Genomic DNA, 27127 nt, shown 5'->3' on the forward strand with positions numbered 1-27127 from the left:
GCGACGCGGAAGATTTACAGGTGAGCCCTCGTCGTTGATTTCCCGGCTGGCTGCGCTGTTGGACTTCTTTAACTCCTGGCTGTAGTGAATGGCTTATTCTCTGTGTGTGAAGAGCGTCATGGTTGGACTGTCTTTAGAAGGCCTGGATGGGCTCTGACCTTTTCACTGCACCCCCCACTCCTAGGCCTTCTGAGTGGGTTCGGCTGGAGGCGGTGTCTTGTGGGGCACGTGTGAGGGAGGCGAAGTACAACGACACCTGGGGCTGGCTGCGCACAGGTTTGCTTAGTTGGGTGCCACCGCCTGGCTTCGGATTTGAGTTAGTGGTGTCTGGCGGGTTGGAGTGGGGCAAAGACTAAACTTGACCTGTGTGCTTTCTCCAGAGTAATCCTGTGTTAGACTCTCTGCGCCTTCTTTTAAATGGAAATAAGTGTACCCCGTCTTGCTAGCGTGTTGGGAAAAAATGTATTGAAAGATATAAAGTGCATTGTTATTAAACACAGTCGCATAATGTAAGTTAAGAAACCGGTGGATATGGGGAAAATTAGGTTTCTAGATTATTTATCAGCCTTTAAAATGGCCAATAACCTAGGGTGAGTCCCCAAAGCAATAGAGTTTGTTGACATTCTTAAGACTAAATGACTAAATAGTCTCTACAGTTTGTAAATAAAGTAGCAAATATCTTAAAACTTGATGATCCCATTACATATATAATCTGTTTAGCGGATTTTGCTTTTTTTTTCTTCTTGCATGGTCCCAGAAATGTTTAGGTGTCCAGCAAGTATGCTATTCTCTAATGGGGCGAATATATTTATGATTCAGTTAATGAAAATAAAATTTTAGACAACAAGGATAAATTTTGCAGTAATTTTCTCTAGCAACCACTGGGAAACTGGCACTTAAGAGTGTAAAAATATGTTAATTATATGGGTATGTGTGGTGAGTAGTAATTTGTCATAAAAAGTGGAGTTTTCTTTTTTAAGAATATATTTTGTAATCTTGCCCCTTACTTTGATGTAAACTAATTTTAGGGCATAGTATATTAATCAGATTGTCCTCATGTGGAAAGTTAACTGCTATATGTGTTTTTGAGTTAAAACTGCATTATTTTTGCACATAGACTATAACTTTTTGTTTAAAATGTCTTAGTTATAATACATTCTGTAATGTAGGTGATTTGTTATTCATTTGGAGAGAGGGTAGCAGAAAGTACCCTTCTGCACTAACTGAATCTTGTGAAGTGGACTCATTCCCATAATTTTAGTACATGCTAAGGAAGGCCTTCCTTATGTTTATATAATGGTCATTTGTTTGTATGAGGAAAGCTTAAAATTTTTATCTTGTGCATCACAAAAAGAGCTGATATTTATAGAAATGCTTATTAAAAGTACTGTAAGTACTAGTTATTTTATATTTTAAAAAATTTTATTTAGAAATCATAGCATTTCCAAATCTTATGGGTGTCAGCAATTATTGGTTCATTTTGCTCTCTTTAGGAATATTTCATTTTCTCTAATTGATTTTTTTTCTTTTTTTTTCTAACTGATATTGATTAAATGACATGGATGAATCAATAGGTAAATGAGTTCAACTAAGTATATATATAAATAATTATAATTATTAATAATTAAAATAGACTGTTAAATCTTACTTGCTTTGAAATCTGGAAAATAGAGTTTACAGAGGGGAAAATAAACATCACTTTACCTTTGAGGAAATACTAGCATTTGTGAGGGGTTTTTTGTTCAGTCATCCCTAAAGTTTCTCCAATGAAATCCTGTTTCAGATCTCCTTTTTATATCATATGCATTGAGAAGCCCTGAGAACATTGTGTTTATATAATAGTTTATTGAGTTTTAATACTATATTTGGAGACTAAATTTAATGAATTTGTTGGCAATTTAAAAATCAAACTAAAGTATGAAGAGCTTTTTGACAATTGTAAAAGTGACTTGCTGTGACCTCTGTTAAGTATTACATAGTTAGAAGCACAGTTTATATATAGGGAACTGAAACTGATGGATCTAGGTAGTTTTTTCTCTATCAAAGGTTGATTTTAGAGGGAGGGTATAGCTCAACTGGTAGAGTGCATGCCTAGCGTGCACAAGGTCTTAGGTTCAATTCCCAGCACCTCTTCTAAAAATAAATAAACTTAATTACCCCCCCTTCTGCCAAAATAAAATAGTTAAATAATACAATAATAAACAAAGGTTGTTTTTGCTTTCACCTAAGTTCAGTTCCTAAAAGCAGACTTTGTTTGCATTAGTCTTTTCAAAGTCATCATACAGGATTTTAACTGCTGTATTTTAATCAATCGGTAACAACTGAAGAAAAATGAAAAAATGAAGCATGTGGTGCTTTAAATTTGATTTTACTGGTTAATTTTTAAATGTTATAATCTGTTTCTTTTTTACATTGTGGTATGTTGAGAGAGAATTCTACATTTTCAGTTTCATCCTCATCTTTGTGTACCATCCCCCTCCCAGATTTCTTCCAGCTCTGGCAGGGAGGGAGTTTGACTGTATCAGAATTTCAGCCTCATTGTTCAGCAACATTCTCAGCAAAGTTACCATAGACAGTTCATAGTTCAGAGATTCTTTAGTTGTGTGTCTTTGATATAGTTGTTATTTTTTGTGAGGAGTGATTATGTAAAAAGTTTTTCTCTCTCCCCCTCCAACAAACTCCCTAAAACTCCTTGTCTCCCTTCTATTTCTGAATATAGGTAGAGTTCTCTGCTCAGTGATGTTCAGATAAACTTCAGTAAAATGACTCTTCAGGAATTGGTACATCAGGCTGCCTGCCTTTATTCAGATAAAACAGCTGTATGTTTTGATGAATGTAACAACCAGCCTCCAGTTTATTACACCTACAAGACTGTGGTTAACACTGCTTCAGAACTGTCACATTTTCTGCTGTTACACTGTGACTTTCAAGGAATTCGGGAAATTGGTCTCTACTGTCAACCTGGGATAAACTTACCCTCTTGGATTTTAGGGTAATATTTTTTAGAACTAAAAATTCGGTATCTTAAAAGTAAGATTGCTTTCAACAGCTATTCTATGCTGACTCTGTACTTTGTTTCTTTAGAATTCTCCAGGTCCCCGCTGCTTATGCACCTATTGATCCAGATTCACCACCAGCATTATCAGTTCATTTTATTAAAAAATGTGATCTAAAGTATGTCCTTGTTGAAAAACAGCAAATTAATGTAAGTGTGGGTATTTAAATTGTTTTTAATGTGTTATATTTACCTTTCAGTTGAAGGGGTCGCATCCCCTGTCTTGATTTCCAGATTCACTAACTCGGCACAGTTTCTCAGTCTCAGCACTGTTGACATTTTGGGTTGGGTAATTGTTGTGAAAAGTGTTCTGTACATTATAGGGTGTTTAGCAACACCCATGGCCTCCACTTAATAGTCACCAGTAGTACATCCCAGTTATAACATCCAAAATTATCAGACATTGCTAGATGTCTTCTAGAGGCACCCTCCACCCTGCATGCTCCATTCATTGCGAACCACTGCTCAATGGCATCAACATGTCTTCTAGGCTCGTAATAATATATTGTGCATTGTTTTGAATTTCTCTTTCCAAAGTTGTTCCTATAGTAGGAAACTTTTGTAATGCTTGATACTTTTATCTTTGTATATTTATGGCAATTTACAGTGGTCAGCAACATTAAAGAATTATTTCCAAGCTTAGATTTGAAAAAGAGATTGACACTTAGACCTTTCTGGAAAGCTAAATTTATTACTTCCTTACTTTTAAGTGGCCAAGCAAAGATCTAGCCAAGAAACACTACTTAAGGGGCAAGAGTTGATGTTATGTGTTAAGCAAGAAACAGCACATGTTTCATTATTATTTCTTTGTTCCCTGTTTATAAAATACTGTTTTCAGCAAAGAGAAGACACTATAGAAGTTATTTTCAATTTAGCCTGTTATTATCCATTTCTTGTATGAACCATATAGGTAACTTAAATGCATTCCACCTATGTGTGTATATGTGTGTGCATCTATATCTATATGTAGTAAGATGATTCAGGAACTTGAGATACATGGAGGACTTCCTAGAGAATCATGGATTTTAGGGTAAGGCCTCTGGAAAGGGACAACTAAAGTATTAACTAATAAATATTTTCTAAATACACATATATTAGTATCTGGCCACAGTTTTCTTTCCCTCAGATTGGTTATTTGTTGACAAGTAAGCAAAACTAAAAAGGGGATGTGATACTCTTTTTTTAAATAACCTTGGTGAAATTTTTATAGTCAAGGTGGTTGGGTGTGAGAATTAATTAATCAAGCTATTCTTTATAACTTCATATAGGAAGGAGTTGGGTACATAGCAAACGCAATAGAAAGTATGTTGCTTCCTATTCCATGACTTCGATGATGGTGTAGGTGTTCTTCCTTCACTTAACACAGGAACAATCAGGAGGTATTTGTTGAGCACCTACTGTATGCTCAAGATCCACTAGAGCAGTGGCATGCTCTAGCTGGGCATGATTTTGCCTCACAGGACATGTTTGCAATGTCTGAAAGTATTTTTTATTGTCATGATGGAAAAAGGGTGCTGCTGGCATCTAAAAGGTAGAGGTCAGGGATGCTGGTGAAAATCAGCAGACAGTCCCCACAAAGATTTATCCCATCCAAAATGTCAGTAGTGTTGAGACTGAGAAACCCTGCGTCAGTGACGGGGTGTTTGGGAAGGCACTGGTATGTGAAAGTAACCTAAGACATGTTTTTTGCCCTCCATTTGCTTATGTAGTTGGAGAGAGAAGGTAGTATTCCTAAGTCTACATAGTGTGATATTCCCCTAAGAGAAATATATGTAATCTAGTAGTCAAGGGAAAATTTTAATGGAGGAGGATGGTTTTTGAGCTAGGTCTTAAGAATATGTGAGCCCTTAATTTTTTTGACATTACGGGACATACCACACCCTTCACCTGATATACACAGAACAAATACAAAACCCTGCTGGCTCCTGGGGTTTGACCTTTTCCTCTCGTTTGTATTGATTTCTTTATTGTGAATTCTTTTTATGTTTCATTAAGTTGCTGCGTATCAACCTAAAAAGATATATTCAAAGGAGACTTCTGTATTAATCTTTCCATCCGTTAGATAACTGACCCAGAAACTCAGCAGTCTTCTTAGGCTCACTCCTTATCCAGAAGTCATCAAGCTTTGTTAATTCTTTGTTCATAAAACCTTTCTGTCCGCTTCTGTTGCAGTGGACTAGTTCAGGCCCATATAGCGTATCTGGGTTGTTAGGAAAGTTTCATTAAAGGCTCTCAGTTTTTAGAGTCTTGCATATCAGTTTCTCCTTGATAGGCAAAGTTTAGTTTATGCCATTGCCACCTTCAGTTGGATGCCATCACTTACAGGTTAAGGTCTAAACTCCTTACTGAGTGTTGACTGTGCAGTTATTAAGGATTAGCATCTCATCTCCAATCAATAACATGACTCACCTCTCTCCTCCAGTTCTGCAGCTTACTGTTCTCCATAACACGAGCTTTGTCAGGTCAGATACTGTGTATGGTGGTTTGTCTAAAGTACCCCTCTTCTTTGTTTGGAGAATAGCTACTTAAAAGACAAACGTTACACATGAAGAATCAGTCTCTGACTTTCAGATGGAGTTAAGTTTAGCCTTCTGTCCCCATTCACATTTAAAGCATATTTCATTATCGCACTTACACATTGCACTGTAGATGTTTGTTTTTATGTCTCTTTATTTTAAAGATGAGTCTGAAAATAATGACAGCACTTTGGTCTTGGAGGTTTCTCACTCATCTTTTTATCCCTGGATACACAGCAAGTACAGTTGACCCTTGAACAACATGGGGGTTAGGGGTGCGGACTCCCAAGCAGTGGAAAACCCGCCTATAACTTTACAGACAGCCCCTGGTATGCAGAGTGCCACATCCCCAGATTCATCCAGCCTCAGATCAGGTAGTACGTGCTTATTGAAAAAAACCCACATGTAAGTGGACCTGTGCCATTCAAACCCATGTTCAAAGGTCAACTGAACTGTACTAAAAAACAAAAAGGCCATGTTGAATGAGTAAATGAATACTTCATATCCTGTATAAAAAAGAATCTCTTTTAACAAATTAATATTGTGAACTTTGTTCCCCATTTCACATAGAAATTCAAATCTTCCTTTGAAACATTATTAAACTATGATACGTTTACAGTAGAACATAATGACCTAGTACTCTTCAGACTTCATTGGGAAAATGAAGTGAGCTTGACGCTAAATGATAGAAAAGAGAAATGCGAAAAAGGAAAAATGACGAAGAGCATGAATTCTGAGAACCGCACTGAAGAGAAGTCAGACGAGCAAATGGATGTGAGGCTCCAGCACTGCTTGGCCTATGTTCTCCACACATCGGGCACGACGGGGACACCTAAGATTGTCCGAGTCCCTCATACATGTATAGTGCCAAACATCCAGCATTTTCAGTAAGTTCTGTCCTTAGAATTCTTCTTCAGAACTTGTATTTTAAAGTGAAAAAAGAATTTAGAAACATCTATCTTTATAACTCTTGTTCCTGAACTGATAGTGCCAAGTAATGAGTCTCTTGTTTCAGCTGCATCTGAACTTTAGTTCTCAACAGAACAGGGCTGTCTTTACCTGTTTGATCCAAACCTGGAGCCAAACAACAAACAAATGATAAAGTTGGAAGCTTTGCTTCTTAATTATTAAAAAGAAGGGAAGAAACATTCCTGGCAGAGGTACCAGCAGAAGTGTGGGAGAAAGAAGGAGTTCGGCCTCCTAGTGTGCATTGAGGCTGAGCTGCAGCATGGGAGGGTGGGGGTCCTATGACCTGGGGCAGGGCAGGAGCCTGCTGTGCCCTGTTGAAGAGTTTGGACTTCATCCAAAAGATGACAAGGAAAATTTTAAAAATTTGCATTTCATTAAGTTTACTCCTGTAGCACTGTTGACTTTGCTTATGCTCTTACGGTTGGAAGATGAGACGTCTCTATAAAGTTGAAATTCTCAACTTTCAAAGAAAGAAGGAAATAGAGGAGGAAGGAAACCAGAGGAGAGTAGCCTTAGGAAATCAAAAGAGGAAACAAATAGAAACCTCATGAGACGCATGTAATGTTATGTCATTGTAGGTTTTTTGTAATTAAAAATTTTATAGTAACCATATTTAAAAAGTGAAATTAACTTTAACAAAATATCTTATTCTGTATACCTAAAATATTTTAATATGTAATCAGTATAAGAATTATTATGCCCAGGGCTGAAGACATTACAGACTAGAGATAGAGAATAATAAGAGATAAGGAAATGGAGATTTAAAAAATGTGAAGTGTTATTTTCTAGAAAGAAGTTTTAATGGAAGATAAAGAATTCTGGGAGGGTGTAGTTTTTTCTTTTGTTTTTAGATGGAAGAGGTTTATAGGCTAAGGGTAGAGAATTGTTAGGATTGGTTTGAAAAATCAGGTAGTAATGTGATAAAGGAGGAACATATTTTGAGATGGGAGGAGATGATATTTATAATACTGGGTGGGAATACCTCTTTAGAGAGCCTTGGAAAGATGAGGCTCTCATCTTTTTATAATAAATTACATAAATTATTTATGATTAACAAAAAAAGTATTCATATACATATGGAAACTAACAAAAATAGCTAGCTCATTATAAGGGAAGCAAACTTTTACCTTTGTTGAAGAAAATTCAATTAATAATTGATTTAAGAAGAAAATTTAATTAATAATCAAGTTAAGAAGAAAAGAGGGAATTTTATTTGAGCCAAACTGAAGAATATAACTTGGGAGACAGATTCTCAGAAAGCTCTGAGAACTATTCCACCTGTTAGACTTCAAAGGCACACTTATACACATTTTCAAGACAAAGGATTGTACATCAAAATGACATACATGTGAAAAGGAATATATGCATATATTTGACTGAAACATTATGCTGTACACCAGAAACTGACACAACATTATAAACTGACTATACTTCAACAACAACAACAACAAAAAGACATGCTGTTACTTTGCATAAAGTTCACCAAAGTCCAGGTAAGCATGTACAAAGTGAGCAGCAAATCACTGCGACTCCGTACAGAGTGGGGAAAGAATGCTATTCCTTTAAGAAGTTACATTGCTAGAGTCAGAGAAAGGGGGAAAAATGATCCTTAATGGTGGAGCAGGCACTCCTGTCTTTGAGGAGGTTTGGTTAGTGTGTAGTGCAGATGCACACTGCACGTTAGGGGAAGGGGGGAAGGCCCAGATGGGCAGAATTTTATGTTTAAATTTTCTTGTCCTGCCTTAAAATGCAAATTTTATTTCATCACCTTTTACCCTCTTAGGGTTCTTTTTGGCTAGGCCTGAGAATTAGACTGACAAAAGAAAGATCAGCAAGAGAAAAGCATACAAATTTATGTAATACAAGTTTTTTGTGATGCAAAATCCTTAATAAGGAACGAAGACCAAAGAAATGTCAAGGCTTGAAATTAGGTTAAACAGAGAAGCAGTTGTGGAAAAGTGACTAAACTTAATGTGGGGAGGCTAAAGGAAGATAAGAATTATTTTAACAAGGTCTGTTTGTATAGAATTCTCTTGGCTTCACATTCTTATCCTTGATGATAAGAACATCATCCTTCTGGGTAAAGGGAAGACATTCCTATGGGAATTTCGTCTGCTTTTATGAAAAAAGAAAGATCAGAGTGTTTTTCTTGTATTTGTTTTTCAAGTGCCTTTAACTCAAAATAGTCTAGATGCCAGAGCATATTTTGGGGGTGGCATGTTCTGAATTGCATTATTAAATGGTTCAAGTTAGGGGCTTAACTACCTAACTTAGTAGGGGAAAGGAAAGGGAAGCAAAGGCTTCTATGAGAAATCAAGTAAGTTTCTTTAGGAAAGACAGAAGGAGATAAGAAACTCATAATGTTGGTCTACGCAGGTGAGAAGAGTTTTCTTCATGTCTTCAGGGCCATAAAAATCCCCTGTAGAGGGAATTTATGGTAGGTTTACTCTTGATGTACTTTCTGGGAGTAAAAGTCACTCTGAAGACGGAATTTATGGCAGTCTCATTCCCCGAAAGTTTCTGCTATCAGTCAGATAAGGGAATCTCCAAGAAGACTTCTTTCTGCATCTGTTAAATCCAAAATGTTTTCAGCTTAAAATAATCTTACCAACCCTGGATTTCCAAGTGGGTCCCCACATGACCATACTTGGAGATATTTTGAAGTTAAGGTAATCCCTGCTTTTAGATAGAGTAGGGTTTGTGTCTTTAAACTGAAGCAGTGACATTGGCTCAACACTGACCATTTGTGCTCTGTAAATCCTAACCACATATATTCTGTTCTGCTCTTTGTTGAGATCCTGAGAGAAAATGCCAAATGGTGGGAAAAGGGAGTCAGAGTTCTCTATTAAGCATCATTGAATAAGTAGTATAGAGTAATTCAAGATTCTACCAGAAAAACAGAACCAGGAGGCTACATCAGGGATTTATTACAAGGAATTGGCTTACACTTGTCAGGGCTGGCTAAGCAAAACTGAAGTCCATTGGGCAAATGATCAGAAAGAGATCATCATGAACAGACTGGAGCTCCCTGGGCATATGCTTGTCCACAGGCAAGTCAGGAAAGAGGATCGGGGGGAAGGGGGAGTAAACTGCTGATCCAGCTGCTGTTGAGAGTGTCTTTAGAGAAAGCCTGAACACTCTGAAAGGCCTTCCAGTTAAGTAAATCCAGCCAACCCAGGATAACCTCCTTTTTGATTAAAGTGAGCTAATTAGGGACTTCAGTCACATCTACAAAATCCCTTCACAGCAGCACCTAAATTAGTGTTTGATTGAATAACTGGGAGAAGGCATGTGTGCTACAGAATGACAGCTGCCCCTCTTCTGTCCTTCAGCTGTCAAGAGAGAATATCCTTGTCTTATACCCTAACAGGAAACATACTAGAAGGGAAACTAGAGACTAGTTCAGGCCGGCCAAGTTGACATATCAGAAGACCATCATGTATAAAATATATTATGGTAAAAAAAAAAAAGTGGATATTGCTTTAAATGGCTTTTAATCCTTACATTTAGGGAGTAGAGTTCTAGATTTAATAGCACCATTTTGGTTAATCTAAGAAGAATAAAATCTGGCTAACATCTGGAAACTTAATGGCCATAAATTTTTTTTAGGATCATTTGTTTACTAAATGTTAAGCATTTCTCATAATTACATTCTGTTTTGGTCTTAGGGTGCTGTTTGAAATCACGCATGAAGATGTTTTGTTTCTGGCTTCACCTCTGACTTTTGATCCTTCTGTTGTGGAAATATTTGTTGCTCTATCAAGTGGTGCTTCTCTGCTTATTGTACCAACTTCTGTCAAAGTGCTCCCATCAAAGTTAGCTGCTCTTCTCTTTTCCCATCACAGAGTGACTATTTTGCAGGTACATATTATGAACAAATGAAGCATTTTGTCTTTTGTTGTTCAACATTTTAAGTACGTTAGAGAATATTTTATATTCTTGTAATTTTTTAATGGATTAGTGATAATCTAGTTAGATTATCAAGGGCTGTCTCCTGGTGATGTCACTTTTTGTTTGAGAATGAAAAAAATCAGTTCGTTCTGTCTAGAAAATTCTTTTACTATGCATTTTGTACATACTGTAATAACTAAAGGAACTTGACTTTTACTCAGATCTGTTAGGATATGCCTCTCCTTTGTAAAGTTTTAAGTTTATTGCATTTCCCACTACAGGCTGGTTTAAGTAAGTTAAATTATAATTGAGTTAGAAATTAAAGATTTTCTGATTTTTGTATCAGTTTATTTTATGTTAACCTACAAAAACAAGTATTTTTTAAGTTTGGCATTTTTAAAGATTTAAAAAATATGTATCTGAAAGTATGTGATTGATACACAGGCTTTAAGATACTACATTGCAAGTGGTTATTAATACTAGAGAGAGTTAATAAAATTATATGCATATCATGATAAGTTTAAAATATCAGATTTTTAAGTGATATAATGAGACTTGAGAGGATGTTAAATTTCTGCCCCAGAGAGAAAATTTGATGCTGACTTTCTTTTTAGGCAATGTGTTTTTCATCCTATAAAAAACTGTGTGTGTGTGTGTGTGTGTGTCTGTGTGTGTGTTTATCTATATAAATGTATATGTAAATAAAATGTGTATAGGAGTGTGCCTTCCTGGGTATCAGTGGTATAAATTCTCATCTGTTGGTGAAGTATTCTGTGAATCTGGCTAAGATTTTAATATAAATTTTACTTTCTTATAAAATTCAGGAAATATTTGCAAAGTACCCAGATTTGAGTGATGGTTACTAAAGGAAAGGAGACTTTCCTTCTGTGTCAGATTAGTGAATTATACCTCTTTAAATCTGATCTCCTTGCTTAATGTTTTAGCACAGTCTCAAGCAGGTGTTCCTGTGTCTTCTAAGGAGGTCTGGTTAATGTAGAATGCAGGTGCACATGACACACTAAAAGGGGTGGGTATTGGAGCCAAAATGAGCAGAGAGTGAATTTTATGTTTAAAAAATTTTTTTCTTTTTGTCTTTAAAAATAGTTTTATTTCATCAAATGTGAGTAGATGGGATTTGTCCCAGGAATGCACATTTGATTTAACATCCAAAAATCCATTGATGCTACTATACACCACATGAAGAATAATGGACAAAAAATATGTAATTATGTCAACAAATGCAGAAAAATTATTTTGCATAATCCAACATCAATGATTAAAAAAAAACTCAACAAACCACGAATAGAAGGGAACTTCCCCAATATGATGAAGGGCATCTACAAAAAGGCCACAGCTAACATCATTATTGGATGAAAGACTGAATGCTTTCACCCTAAGATTAGGAACAAGGCAAGGATGTTCGCTTTTTCACTTCTCTTCAACATTATTCTGGTTGTTCCAGCCAGTGCAATAAGGCAAAAAGGAAGAAAGAAATTAAGCACCCACATTGGACAGGAAAAAGTAAAAATCTCTATTTGCAGACAACATGGGGGAGCTACTAGAACTAGTACACAAGTTTTAGCAAGGTTGGAGGACACAAGAGCAATATGCAAAATCAACTATATTTCTACATAATGGGAAAAGACAAAAATGAAATTAAGAAAATAATTATATTCACAGTAGTATCTAAAATAGGAATAAATTTAAAGATGAACAAGGCTTGTACAATGAAAGCCTACAGGGCTTTTTTTTTTTTTTTTTTTTTTACTTTTTAATGTAGCTTTACTGATATAATTCACATACGGTAAGTAGTACTGTATTTTTATAATCATAGAAATAAACAATAAATTTTTAAAAGTCTGTTGGGACCAATTACGCTTCTAAAAAGGTATTTCCTTATCCTCCCAAATTATCATGATAGAGGAATTTTATTTTATTTTATTTTTTTTTTTACTTATTTTTTTAACATTTTTTATTGATTTATAATCATTTTACAATGTGTACAGGGCATTGTTGATAGAAATTAAAGAGCTAAATAAATGAAGACACATTTCATGTTCATTAATTGGAAGTCTCAATATTATCAAGATTGCAGTTCTCCTCAAATTGGTCTATAAATTAAACATAGTCCCTATCAAAATCCTGGTAGACTTTTTTGGGGCAGAAATTGACTAGGTGATCCTAAATTTTGCATGGGAATGCAAAAGCTAGTCCTGATCTGTACAATGGAATAAAAAGTCCTATGGTCTGAGTGTTTATGTCCTCCCAAAATTCATATGGGTCCTTTGAGAATGCTTAGGTCATGAGAGTGGAGCCCTCATGAATGGGATTTAGTGCCCTTGTAAAAAAGGAGCCCACAGAGATCCTTAGCCTCTTCCACCCTGTGAAGACACAGCAAGAAATCTGAAGCCTGGCACCCCAGTCTTGGACCTCTGTCCTCGAAGAACTGTGAGGAATACATTTCTGTGTTCTATAACCTACCTAGTCTATAGTGTTTTCTTTTAGTAGCCTGAACAGACTAGGACAAAGAAGAGTGTGCTATTGATACATACAAAATGAACCATAAAGTATTTTTACTCAGCATAGAGTAAAAGAAGCCAGGTCAAAACAGGATACATATTGTATGATTCTATTTTTATAAAATTGTAGAAAATGTCAGCTGATCATTAGTGACAGAAAATAGATCAGTGGTTGTCTGGAGAAGGGGTCCAGTTGGAGAGAAGAAGTACAACAGTACATAAGTGATTTCAGGGTTGAAGGATATGTACATTATCTGGATTGAGGGGATGGTTTCACCAATCATATATCTCAAAATTTGCATTATATACGCTGAAGTATTTGTAGTTTATTGTATATCAATTATATTATCTTGATAGAGGTTTTTTTTTAATCTTTATTCATTTGATTTTGTTTAGGCACTTTTTTTAACCCTCTTATATACTTTGTCTACATAGAAATAATGGAAAAGGAAATGTAAATTGATTTATGGATTTTGTCCTTTTGATCTTTAAGTTTCTTTGTCTAAACTGTAATGAAACAATTAATATTTTGGTTAAGTTTTTTGCTAAAGCAAAATTTATATCCACATTAAAAAGATAATGCTGCTTCAGTAGTTTTTCAAATATGATTTGCCATTAAGTACACACAGCCTTAATTTCCATGTGAACTCTCATTGTTAAGCTTTGGACTAATCATTACATTGTTCATTTTTTTAAAGAAGTGAAGAGAAAGAAATAATTTGTTTTTAATGTATCTGCAGGCAACACCGACACTGCTTAGAAGATTTGGATCTCAGCTTATCAAGTCAACTGTTTTATCAGCCAATACTTCCCTTCGAGTATTAGCCCTTGGTGGTGAAGCATTTCCATCATTAACTGCTCTCAAAAGCTGGAGAGAAGTAGGCAATAAAACTCAAATTTTTAATGTTTATGGTATTACAGAGGTGTCAAGTTGGGCAACTTTTTACAGAATTCCAGAGAAGATTCTTAACTCTACTTTGAAGTAAGTAAGGGTTTCAGTTACTAAGTTAGGTAGAGAGAAACTGTATTTTTCCAGTATCTGAATACAAATATTGTTTTTTATAGGGACTGGGGTAATTATTTTAGAAACGCAAATATTTTATCTTGAATTTTAAGCTGGGAATTCAGAACCTTTCTTATAATTGGTGCTATAGATCCTGCTAGAACTTTTTGTAACTAAACAGCAATAAATAACACGATAGCCTTTCCACCTAACCTTTAACTCTTAGCAGTCTTTGAATGGTAGCATAGCAAAACATTTTTTTTCTTTATTCGGTTCAGTGTGATTTAAATACATTGGGAAATACTCTATTCAAATGAAAAATTTTAAATCTGGTTTGGGTTGTTGTGTTTTCATAGATGTGAATTGCCTGTACAGCTGGGATTTCCACTGCTTGGAACAGTAGTTGAAGTCAGAGATACTAATGGTTTCACAATTCAAGAAGGCATTGGCCAAGTATTTTTAGGTTGTTATATATTTGTTGACTGGGAATAATTTTTTTTTCAAGAAAAAAGATCTGATGTGTTAATTTTATTCTTTCCCCAATTTTTCTTAAGTCTAGTATTCTTTTTGGCGATGGTAATTTTTAATCTCATTCTTATAGTCATGAAACATTTAATAAGTTATCATAATTATTTCAGATAACAATGTCTAATATGCTGAGGAAAAATGTAAAAGTAATTTAGAAACTAACTTGGATCTTTATATTTCTATTTATAGCCAAAATTCTATTTAATAAGTATTCTAATGTTTTTAATCACATATATGTTTTTAGAAATGAATTTTGTATTATCTCTTTGCTTATTTTACCAAGGTTAGTATTATGTGTAATTTTATTAGATAACATTTGAAAGTGAGTCCCCCTTTTTATATAACTATTCAAACTTTGAACCTTAGTAACTGAACTTTTGGAGATGTTTTGATTTGATGATTTTATTATATTTTCTGTGAATTTTTTATTAATTATTTTTTATTGCTTGTTTATATCTTGTGAAGGTGGCAGATATAGAGTGTGTTTTCTCGATGATGAAGTGACAGTACCACTTGGCACAATGCGGGCTACAGGAGACTTTGTGACTGTGAAAGATGGAGAGATATTTTTCTTGGGACGAAAGGACAGTCAGATCAAACGTCATGGCAAACGTCTTAACGTTGAACTTGTGCAACAGGTAGAACTATTTAAATATTAAATATCTATTAATAGCTGTAGATATTTGAGGCAGCTATCACTAGTTTTCTGTGCCAGGGTTCTCTATAAGTATAAATGTTGCTAAGCCTATGATTTTTGTTTTAGTGATGAATTACAATAGACAATATAGATAATTCATTTTGTACTCCATTCTCAACATGAAGAGAGAGTTGTCTTTTAAATAAGTAACAAAATAGATTCTGATAACTGTGAAAATAAATTGGTTTATTTTGCTGTAGGGTCTATTATTTTGGAAAACATTAAGAACCCTGTGTGCTGGTAATAGTGATAGCAGCAGACAGTTTTTTAAAAAAATCTCCAGTGTATTCCAGAATTTAATTTGACTGTATTGATTTCAGACATGGTAAGTTTGAGCATTTAGAAAGTTTGTTTTTAAAAATGTCCTCACTGGCTAATTGGGATAACCTCTTTTATAGATTGCTGAAGGTCTTCAGGAAGTGGAGTCTTGTGCAGTTACATGGTATAATCAGGAAAAATTAATTCTGTTCATGGTGTCCAAAAAGGATTTAGTAAAGGATTGTATCTTTAAAGAACTGCAGAAGCATCTTCCAAGTCATGCAATCCCGGATGAGCTTGTGTTGATTGATTCTCTACCACTTACATCTCACGGTAAAATAGTTTGATGCAGCTGTTTCGGTGCCAAATGATACTAACTGTATTCATAACTAGTTTAAAGGCCACTTAAGTCCTTATAAGTAATGTTAATATGTATTGTGGTAGGACCTCTGTCAAATGCTTTGTATAACTAATTTTATCTCCAGAAAATCCTGTGAGTAGGTGGTATTATTCCCATTTACTGATGTGAAAATAAGGCATAAGAAGTTAAGTAAATTTCCCCAAATCACATTGCTAGTTAGTAGTAGAGTTGGAATTCTGTCTAGGACTGTGTGACTTCAAAACACGTGCGCTTAATCACCATATTCTAATCGCTTCTCGGCCTTTTGGCTAAGATCAAGTGTAATCACCATATTCTGTTACCTTCCCAGTTTCATCTTTATTTAATATTTATTTCAAAATGCTGTACTTGCTCAGTTAATAGTACCATTTCTTTAACTCTTTAAATGAGATCAACATTAGCCTCTGCTTTCTTCTTATCTGTTACCCACTACATTCTCGGTAGCATGGCACTGCTTTCTGTATTAGTGATTGTCTGAGACAAACTATTCTGTAGTATTTCTAACCTTACAGTGAGAAGTGTGTGTATTGTGACTAACGAAGATATGAAGGGTTCAAGTTGAAATTTTAAAATTGTTATTTCTCTTTTATTTTAAGGCAAAATTGATGTTTCTGAGTTAAATAAGATTTATTTAAACTACATAAACTTAAAGTCTGAATGGAAGCTCAATGGCAAAGACGAACTGTGGGAAAAATTACAGCATTTGTGGAAGGTGCAACTTTTTTTATTTTTGGGGGGGTAGGGGCCAGGGGAGGTAATTTATTTATTTTTAGAGGAGGTACCGGGGATTGAACTCAGGACCTCATGCATGCTAAGCATGCACTCTACCTCTTGAGCTGTACCCTCCCCCAAGGTACAACTTCTAAGATATAAATTTGTTATTATAAGGAGGTCATTGTGTATTTTCAGGGAATGATAGCATCTTAATAAGCCTGATAAAATTTTCTAAGAATGTTACTGCTGTCCAGATGTTAAGTAGTATAGCTTCATTTATTCAGTTTGTATTAAAATAAGAGTTAGTTTCTCTACTGTATAGTTAGATTAAGCTCCCCATATAGAAATTTATTGGAAGTGAGGTAGTCATAAAAGGCACAAGTAGACAAAACCTATCTTGACATAACTTTTCCCTAAGAGGAGCAGTGGAGTGCAGTAGCACTTGTCAGAGTTAAGAAAATATGCCACATCTTGCTGTACCACTGTCTGTGGAATAGTCTTAACACCATTATTCCAGAAGAACTGTCAATAACAGCACATATGTTTCTGCTTAAGGGAATTGAGATATGTATATACATACATATATATATGTATAATTGATATATATACAATTTATATATAATTAAAATTTATTTTGAAATATATATTTTTTATTATCTGTGGTTGATAGGTTCAATATAATTTTTCTTAGATAAAATATGGAATTTTCTAAAGCGTTCTAAAAAGAGGATGTAATTATATAGTCTTATCTGAAAATAGAGGATATCTAGATAAAAGTCTTACTTACTTCATTTTTAGATACTTGGAAATAATTGTGATTTATGTGAAGTTGATGAAGATAATTATTCCCATATTATAGAAATATTAGATATTAGCATCTTGTGGGCTTTATAATTAGTAAATCAGATGTCTTTATAATTCCACTCCCTATTGTATGGGTAGAAAAATTGCTCAGAAGGAAAGTATAGTTTGCAATTCTGGGGTAGGTTTGTGACAAAATTGGTAGCATAATGATGGTCTCCTTTACTATACAGAAAATAATTTTAAAGTTTATTTTAATTATTAAAAATATTTATTTTGTGTGTCTTATGTTCATCTCATTAATGTAGGTACTGTCATCTATATATTATCTGTAAATGCCGAATTCTTCTGGTTTTAGGCCTTTAACTTCACCATATTTCTTCTCTAATCCGTAGTCTGTTCTGAATTTCTCAGAAGATCCTCTGAAAGTTCCTAATGAGTCACTCTTCTTAAATAGTGGTGGAGATTCCTTGAAGTCTGTACGGCTCCTCAGTGAGATTGAAAACCTTGTTGGCACATCAGTACCTGGGCTTCTGGAAATTATTCTTAGCAGTTCTATTTTAGAGATTTACAATCACATCCTTCAGACAGTGTTTCCAGATGAAAATCCGACATTTATCAAGAATTATGCTACAAAAAGAAAACTGAATGATGTTAATCAAGAGGAAAACAATGGAAAATCTTTACGTCAGGAATCTATCATGTCTTTAAAGTGTGACAGTGAGATAAATGCTTTTATTGCACTGAGCAGAGGGAGTCAAATTTTGTCTCTGAATACTACTAGGTTTTTAACTACGTTGGAACATTGCCCTTCAGCCTGTTCTTCTGATTTAATTTCACAAACTAACATTCAAAATACAAAAAGCTTAAATCCTCCAGCTCTTATTGGGACGTCAAAAGATCCATCCTGTATTGCAAAAGTTCCTGAAGAGGAAACACCTGTGATGGGGGCTGAGAAAATGGAGTTTCGTGTGAGGTGGAGGTCAGACACAGGCAAATGTGTGGATGCTTCTCCTCTGGTTGTAATACCAGCTGTTGATAAGTCATCTGCGACTGTGTACATTGGCTCCCATTCTCACAGAATGATGGCAGTTGACCTTTACTCTGGGAAGGTGAAATGGGAACAGACTTTGGGAGATCGAATTGAATCCTCAGCATGTGTATCTAAGTGTGGAAACTTTGTTGTAGTGGGTAAGTTTCTGAATTTGAGGTTTAAGAGTTAAATTTAATTACCATGTGAAAATGCTAGTAGGACCAATTTAAATTAAACCATGTATGGTAGGTTTGGTTGCTGTCAAGGAATAATAGTTAACTAAATGCTGATTCACAGTGTGAGCCTTGGGTCAGAGTTTCTGGATTTGGCCCTAACTTCAAAGCCATTACCAGCTCTGTGACCTTCAATAAGTTGCTTAACTTCTTACAACTTCATTTCTCTCATGAGTATATGGGCATAATATATAAAAGATGGTGCTGCTTCACAAATTATCCCCAAACTTAATGGCTTATAGTATTAAACATTTATTATCTCAGTAACTGTGGGTCAGGAATTCAGGAGGAGCTTAACTAAAAGTTCTGGCTCAGGGTCTCTCATGTGGCTGCAACCGCCTGAAGGCTTGACTTGAGCTGGAAAAATCTGCTTCCAAGATGACTCACATTGCTGCTAACAGAAGACTTCAGCTCTTTGCTGGTTCTTGGGAGGAAGCTTCAGTGTCTTGCCACGTGGCCTTCTCCATAGGCTGCTTGAATGCACTCACAACGTGGCAGGTAACTTTCCTGAGAGGGAGTGATCTCAGAGAGTAAGTAAGGAGGAATGCAGTACTTTTATGACTTAGTGTCCAAAATTGTATGCCATCACTTCTGCTTTATTCTGTTACTAGAAGCACATCGTTAAGACTGGCCCACACTCAAGGGAAGGGGAATTAGGCTCCACCTCTTGAGAGGAAGAGTATCAAAGAATTTGTGGACGTATTTTAAAACCACCACAATAATCAGAGCATTTGAGAGGATAAAATGAGATAATTGCTTACGAATCCTTTAATACATTGCTAGACACAGACTAAGGGCTCATTAAGTGTTAGCTACTACCTGCTACTCAGTTTTGTTAAGGTGTAGATGACTTTTTACTTTACAGAGATATGGGAGTCCGGGTTAATGTCTCCTTGACTACCACTCTCTTTTTGCCCTTCAAACTACATTCAGCTTCATTTGAGTGTTCATGGAATCTGTTCACCAAAGGTTTTCAGACTAAGTGCTTAGAAATGTATCTCTCTACTTATGTTACCCTGGCTGAGATCTACTTGAATCTGAGTTTGATCCTTCCCTGTTGAACACCTACATTTTGAAAATTATACTACAGGAAACTTTCAGGTACATATGTGAGTAACATGAGTAATCCCTGTCCATGAAAGTCAGCTCCTTGAGATTACTGTTTGCAGGTGTCTAGACCCAAAGCCTGTGGTACATGATGGTCACTTACATTAATAGAAAAATGTTTAAATTATAATCTATATACAGTAAAAGTCACCCTTTTTAGTATACAGTTGACTTTGTTTTGACAGATGCATACTGTCGTATTGCTACTACAACAATCAGGAGTTCATTAATCCAAAAAATTCCTGTGCTTTATGGTCATTCCAGTTCCTACTCCTCCCAACCACTGATCTATTTTCTGTCCCTATAATTTTACTCTTTCCAGGAAGTCATATAAATGGAATCATGCGGTATGTAGCTTTGAGTCTGACTTAATTTACTTAGTATACTGTGTTGGAGATTCATCCATTTTATGCATGCATCAGTGGTTTATTTTGCTGAGTATTCCATTGTGTGAATGTACCACAGTTTATTTATCCACTCACATTTGGGTTATTTCTGGGGTTTGATAATTATGAGTAAGACTGCTATCTGTTAATAGGATTTTGTGTGAATGTAAGTATTTATTTCACTTAGCTCAATATCTAGGAAAGGGAGGTTGTATGATAAGTGTAGGTTTAACTTTATAAGAAATAGCCAAACTATTTTCCAAAGTAGGTGAACTACTTGGCATTCCACCATCAATGTATGAGAAGTCCAGTTGCTCCACATCCTTGTCAGCATTTTGTATTGTCAGTTAAATTTTTAAAAGATTTTAACTATTTAGTTATGGAGTAGTATCTCATTGTGGTTTTAATTTCATTTCCCTGGTGACTAGTGATGTTTTACCTCTTTTTATGAGCTTATTTGCCATCTGTATATCTTTTATGAAGTATCTGTTCAGATCTTTTGCCCTTTTTTTTTATTGTTATGTTTCTTACTGAGTTTTGAGAATTCTTTATGTATTCTGGATACAAATTCTTTATCAGATGTATGTTTTGCACGTTTTCTTCTAGTTTGTGGCTTGTTTTTTAATTCTCTTAACAGTGTATTTTAAGAGAAGTTTTTTTAATTTCAGCAAAGTCCACTTAATTTTTTTCTTTTATGGATCATGCTTTTGATGTCATATTCGAGAAATCTTGGCTTAAACCAAGGTCACAAAGATTTTTCTTCTGGAGCTGAACTGAAAGAACTTTTTCATTACCTAGTTGAGTGCTGTTGTGCTCCACTATGTAGGACATTTGTCTTCATCATCACTAAGTAGACTTCTCAGATTCAAATCCTGGCTCTGCCACTTACTAGCTGAGTAGTTTTGCCCTTAACCCTGTTGTAGCTTAACTCTCTGTGCTTCAGTTTTATCATCTATAAAATGTGCATACAGTAGCACTTCACTGTGAGGATTACATGAGTTAATACATACCAGATTCTTAGAGTAGTACCCTTCACGAGATGAAAGGTCAATAAACATTGGCTCCTGTTAATGTTAGCATTTCTTGAACACCTTTTACGTGCTAGGCATTTATCCCAATTATCACAATAACCCTGGATGTAGATGTATCCACATTCAGCAGAAAAATAATCTGAGGCCCAGTGATGCTGGGTAATTTGCTCAAAGGATGTCTATGAGGAGATCTGACTCTAGGTCTGTTAAATCCTCTTTCTGCTGCATTGTGCTTTCTGTTCATTGTTTTCTCAGTAGTGAAGCGCTTTATAGTACTTTTAAAATTTAGGTTATACCTGCTAAATAGGTTTCTACACAAGTGATTACTGTTCAGTTTCTGCTTTGCTGAAATGCACATCTGAGCCAAACAGAGCCCAAATACACGTGAAGAACATCGAATATATATATTACCATGATTTAGGCCAAAGAATTATTTTCCAGTGACATATCTACATCTCATCTTTTATATTTTATTTCCCAACAGGCTGTTACAATGGGTTAGTTTATGTTTTGAAAAGTAATAGTGGAGAACAATACTGGATGTTTACTACTGAGGATGCTGTCAAAAGCTCAGCAACTATGGATCCAACCACAGGACTTCTTTACATTGGATCTCATGACCAGCATGCATATGCTTTGGATATTTATGTAAGAAATCACTTCATCAATTTCATACCATAAATGTTGATAGAAGAGTGTGAGACTGTCAGGTGGTGTTGACTAGGGAACAAGTATTAACTTTCCCAAGTTTGTGACCTGGAAAGATTAAGACATATCCTAAGACCCCTTAAAGTCTTAAGATATTTTTAACTTTCTTACCAAATTTTCAAAGATAAATTTACTACTCATAGAGTCTTGAAATATAAAGAATTCAGAATTTACCATCTTGACAATTGAGAAGTATCACAAAGAAAACTATTGGTAAGACCTGATTACATAAAATTTAAGAATTATAAAATTAAAAAGAAGTTGGGGAAAACTTTTGTAAGAAATGTGACAGTTAAAACTCATATTTTTAAATGTACATGAAATTAAGATCAAATACAAATTAATAACAAAAATATAAAGGCCCAGAGAGAAAAATAAGTGAGGGATATAAATGCACAGGACCTCAAAGAAGAAATGGCTAGTAAATGTTTAAATGTTTCATGCCTTTAAGAATCAAAGGAATGAAAATTTAAAACTTTGAGATAGAGAAGCAAATGATAATTAGATTAGAATGATAACATTAAATGCTGATGAGAGTAGTGGGAGATAAGCCTCTAAGGAAAACAGTTTTGACTTTATGTAGCAGTTTCTTATCCTTTGATTTAGTAAAATTCTTCTTCCAGGAATCTATCCTGGCAAAATAATAAGAAACATGGACAAATACATGCACCAATATGTCTATTTCCAAGTTTTTTATAATACAAGAAATTAGTTCCAAACAATTTTCAGTGATAAGGTGGAGAGAGAAATTATTTTATGTTCATACAGGATTAAAGTAATATTTAAAGAGTTTTACAAAATAAGTGAGGTAAATTAGATACAAAGTATATTCAGAATGATCGCAAGTATATTAAACTGTGTGTGTGTGTGTGTGTGTGTGTGTGTACACACTGAAAAGATCACAAGGGAAAATGCTAAAATGTTAACAGTGGTTATTTCTGGGTGGTGGTCTTTGTCAATTCCTTTATACTAACTTGATTCTCCACAGTGAGTATGTTTTTTATACTAAAAATAAAAATCATATTAACTAAATAGACATAAGATCAGGAAGGATAGGATATGTGGATATGTTAACCACCAGCAGAAGCCCATTAATTTGCTTTTTTTTTTTTTTAATTTACTTTCTTATTTGCAGAAAAAGAAGTGTGTTTGGAAGTTGAAATGCGGAGGAACGGTTTTTTCTTCTCCTTGTTTGAGCCTGATTCCACATCATTTGTATTTTGCTACACTGGGAGGACTTTTACTGGCTATAAATCCTGTAGGCATAAAGTAGTGGTTATTGATTTTATTACCTATTTTCTTTAATATTTTTAAATTTTTGCTTTGAATTCTGAAAATTTGAAGCAGATTTCAATTAGATATAGTTCATATGTTACTGAATCAGAATTCATTAAAAATGATTGACATGAAGTCTAAAAAGATGAGAAAATCTAAGTTCTGTGTATGTCTTTTATCAATTTTTTAATTGACAGAATGTTCTCAGTCCCATCAAGAACTTTGTGTCCATTGTAAGGACAGAGTTTATGTGCTATTTATTTCTTTCCTGGTTGTATTGTTTTTATCTTAGCTCTCATAAATGGTACTTATTAATTTTATAGCTGTGTATATGTGTACTAGCTTTATTTATAATGTCAGCATGCCATTATAGCATTTTCTGATGTTTCTAGCTTTACCTCTAGGAGATTTATGAGTTTGTTTTATAAAGGGTAATTGATTAATAGAATGATTTAAATGCTATGAATTGCTTTTTGCCCATGACAGGCTACTGGGAACAGAGTTTGGGAGTATTCCTGTGGAAAGCCACTCTTTTCTTCCCCGCAGTGTTGCCTACAGTATATTTGTATTGGCTGTGTAGATGGGAATTTACTTTGCTTTACTCACTTTGGAGAACAGGTAAGAATTTCTGTTTCTGTTTTACTTATCTTTCTCAAAGGTGTAGTATGTGGTAACAACTGGAGTAAAATTTTAAACGTCATTCAACTCGTGTTGAAAACTAGTTCTGTTTTCATTGTCAAGCCATGGGTTTCTTAATTTTTAAATGATGCTATAGCAGATAGAAAAGATTCTATCCAACCATTGTTTTACTTTTGCCATCCTCCTTCCCCAATTTGAAAATGTTACCAGTTTTTAGCCAACTCTATTATAACTTCTATTGTGGTTATGAAAATTGAAAGAAACCCCTGCTTTTTCTATAAAAACAAGATCTTTTACATAACCCAATTTCCACTGTATAGAAGTTCCAGCTTGAGCTTCTTGATCGTCATGGTAGGCTCCATCTGGGATATATTAGATCTTTCGTTGGGGTTATAGTCTCTATTTTTTAAGTATCCACAAGTGACTATGGCACAGCTTCTACTGTGTTTTTGATATGGGGGATTATTTTGTGGACTTGAGAGTGTACTAGCTCTAACATAAGTTGGCCCATTGTAGCCTGGCAGTTTCTTTTGCTCTGTGTGACATTTACTTTGTGGTGAAATCTTTAAGTTCACTTAATATTTTTTATTTATAAAATAATTTGAATATATTCTCATCTTTGGATTTCTAAAATGTACAAAGAGGCAAATGTTATTACCCACCTCCTTTTATTTTCTGTATGAACCAAAAAAAAGTTAAAGTGATTTTGTCTAAATCAGGGACAGAATTGAGGTTACAAGTCTTATTTCATGAATATGCCCACTCTTTATTTGATTTTTTTTATTATACTGCTATTAGTATGGATTTGTAAACACTACTTCAGATTTATGCCTTTTCTTCCGTGTGTGTTTTCTTCAAAATATTGACTGACAGGTTTATCAGTAGTTGCTTTGAAATAAGCAAATAGTACATATCTACAGAGTAGACACACAAGCTTTTTTATTTAAAGCTTTAATTTAAATTGTTGCACATAAAATTTTCCTCTCAGTGTACTTCTTTCCTTCTTCCTACATTAGGAAACTAGAAATAGATACAATTTTTAACAAGGTACATTGAAAACTCAATGCAGTTTTATCTTTGAACTCAGTGTCTCTGAACATATTAGTATGTTTTGAATGGGTTCAAAATGAATTTTACTTCATAATATGCATAGCAGTAATAGTAGTAAGACATGTAATAATGACACTCTTGTACATTTTATGCTAGATTTTACTACTGGAACAGAGGTCTAATCTGAGTGCTACTTTTCAGAGAAAGCCATTATTTTCTTTATGTATAGCTACCATTCAATAGCTTACATCTCTCACATTTTATTAAGAATTTTATAAAAATTTAATCTACAGAATTGTTGAAATGAGTGAATGAATTACTTTTGCCTTTATCACCCTTCAGGTATGGAAATTCTCTACCAATGAACCAATCTTTTCATCTCCATGTACCTCAGCATCAGAGCAAGAAATATTTTTTGGTTCCCATGATTGCTTTATCTACTGTTGTAGTATGAAAGGTCATCTCCAGTGGAAATTTGAAACTACTTCAAGGGTGTATTCAACACCATTTGCTTTCCATAACCACAATCGTAGCAATGAAATGTTGCTGGCAGCAGCATCTACTGATGGGAAACTGTGGATCTTGGAATCTAAGAGTGGACAGTTGCAAAGTGTGTATCAACTTCCTGGAGAAGTTTTCTCTTCTCCTGTGGTCTGGGAATCAATGCTTATCATTGGATGTAGAAATAATTATGTTTACTGTCTGGATTTATTGAGTGGCAAACAAAAATAATCAAGTGCACTCCTTACTAGAATATATCTGTGAGATGTTTGAAAATATTTTATGTTATAGAGGATGCAAATAGTCTTATTTTATGTTAAAGATTATATTTTGTTTAAGAAACTTGTCTGTTATGCTTTCTTGGAAAATAACCCTATTTTACTTCCTGCAGGAGCAGCAGATGCTTTTAAAAGGAATTACAGAACAAAACACATCAATATATTAAGTAAGACTTTTTAAATTAGGCTACAGATGTTCTACTTTGGTTTTGTTATAGAAGACCTCAGGGAAAAATGATCTGAATATACTTGCTGGGTTAAAAGTTTAGTCTGAGGTAATCCACCATTCACTCATTTACACTGAGATTCATAACAAACGGTTTTCAAAGATAGGATTTATTTATCAAATTAGGTTCCTTAATTTAATATTTTTAAATGAACAAAGTATTAATGTGGAATAACATATATACACTGTATAGTTTCAAGTGGACACACTTCCTTTTCTCAATTTTTGATATATGAACTTGGATGGTGAATATTTTTACACCTGTGTTTTTCAATTTATTAGATTTTGTTGTTGTAACACTCTTTTTTGTTGTTCAGTGGCTTGAAGACAGGGAACACAGAAAAAACTAGGAAAGAGAAAAACTTTATATACTTTTAAGTATCATGTTATCTCATAATGCTTTATGTTGCTTCTTTAGTCCCATAGCACTTTGCTTATACTTCCATTTACCTGGTAGTAAATTGCCCCCAGGGAACTGTATCTCCTCTGCTAGTCATGCCCTTTTTGCAGCCCCCTTCTCTTACACCTGGGCTTGATCTATGATTTGCTTTAACCAACAGAATGCAGTGATGGTAACACTGCCACTTGTGAGCCTAATCTTCAAGAAGGCCTGGCATCTTCTGCTTTTATAGCCTAGGGAACCCCGAGCTGCCACATCAGTCTGGCTGTCTGCTGGAGAAGCCATGTGGTGAGGGAACCACAAGCTAAGACTACACTGAGAAGAGCCACAGGAGCCAGTGAACAGTGACAGCCAAGGATATGGCCCCAACATTCCAGCCAACCCCAGCTATACTCTGTTGCTGACCTTTCTCCTAATTGTACAGTCAGCTGCAGTATCATTTCATTTGTCCATTTATTCGCCAGTAGAATCTCAATTATCAAACATGCCAGAATTCTTGGTTACAAGCAGTAGAAGTCAATTTGGGCTATTTTACGCAGGATATATTTGTTTGTTTGTTTATTTTTTATTTATATTGAAGTATAGTTAATGTATAATATATAAGTTTGACATGACATATATGACATAAATATGACATAGTGATTCACAAGTTTTAAAGGTTATACTCCATTTATTGTTATTATAAAATATTGGCTATATTCCATGTGTTGTACAATATATCCTTGTAGCTTATTTATTTTACACGTAATAGTGTATACCTCTTAATCCCTTACCACTATCTTGTCCCTCCTCCCTTCTTTCTCCCCACTGGTAACCACTAGTTTGTTCTCTATATCTGTGAGTCTATTTCCTTTTTCTTGTATTCACTACTTTTATATTTTTAGATTCCACGTATCAGTGATAATTATA

General features: G+C 34.7%; 1 protein-coding gene and 1 pseudogene across 4 annotated transcripts; both read left to right on the forward strand.

Moving 5' to 3' along the window:
• On the forward strand, positions 1-25656 carry AASDH (aminoadipate-semialdehyde dehydrogenase). Of its 4 annotated transcripts, none has more exons than XM_072943486.1 (15): positions 1-20; positions 2720-2992; positions 3085-3205; positions 6142-6458; positions 10209-10401; positions 13691-13932; positions 14310-14416; positions 14947-15119; positions 15577-15769; positions 16433-16548; positions 17747-18542; positions 21626-21789; positions 22985-23107; positions 23611-23742; positions 25156-25656. In XM_072943486.1, exons 2-15 carry the CDS (start codon positions 2763-2765, stop codon positions 25543-25545), a joined length of 3297 nt encoding a protein of 1098 aa, XP_072799587.1. In that variant the 5' UTR covers positions 1-20; positions 2720-2762; the 3' UTR covers positions 25546-25656. The 4 variants fall into 4 exon arrangements, with proteins under 4 accessions (XP_072799587.1, XP_072799577.1, XP_072799606.1 ...); XM_072943476.1 differs by lacking the exon at positions 1-20 and adding an exon at positions 31-276; XM_072943505.1 differs by lacking the exons at positions 1-20; positions 14310-14416 and having other exon boundaries at positions 2726-2992.
• Positions 16086-16236, forward strand: LOC116276822 (U2 spliceosomal RNA; annotated as a pseudogene).
• Positions 25657-27127: the final 1471 nt, after the last annotated feature.

Source organism: Vicugna pacos, chromosome 2 (assembly GCF_048564905.1).
Source record: "Vicugna pacos chromosome 2, VicPac4, whole genome shotgun sequence".
Lineage (NCBI taxonomy): Eukaryota > Metazoa > Chordata > Mammalia > Artiodactyla > Camelidae > Vicugna > Vicugna pacos.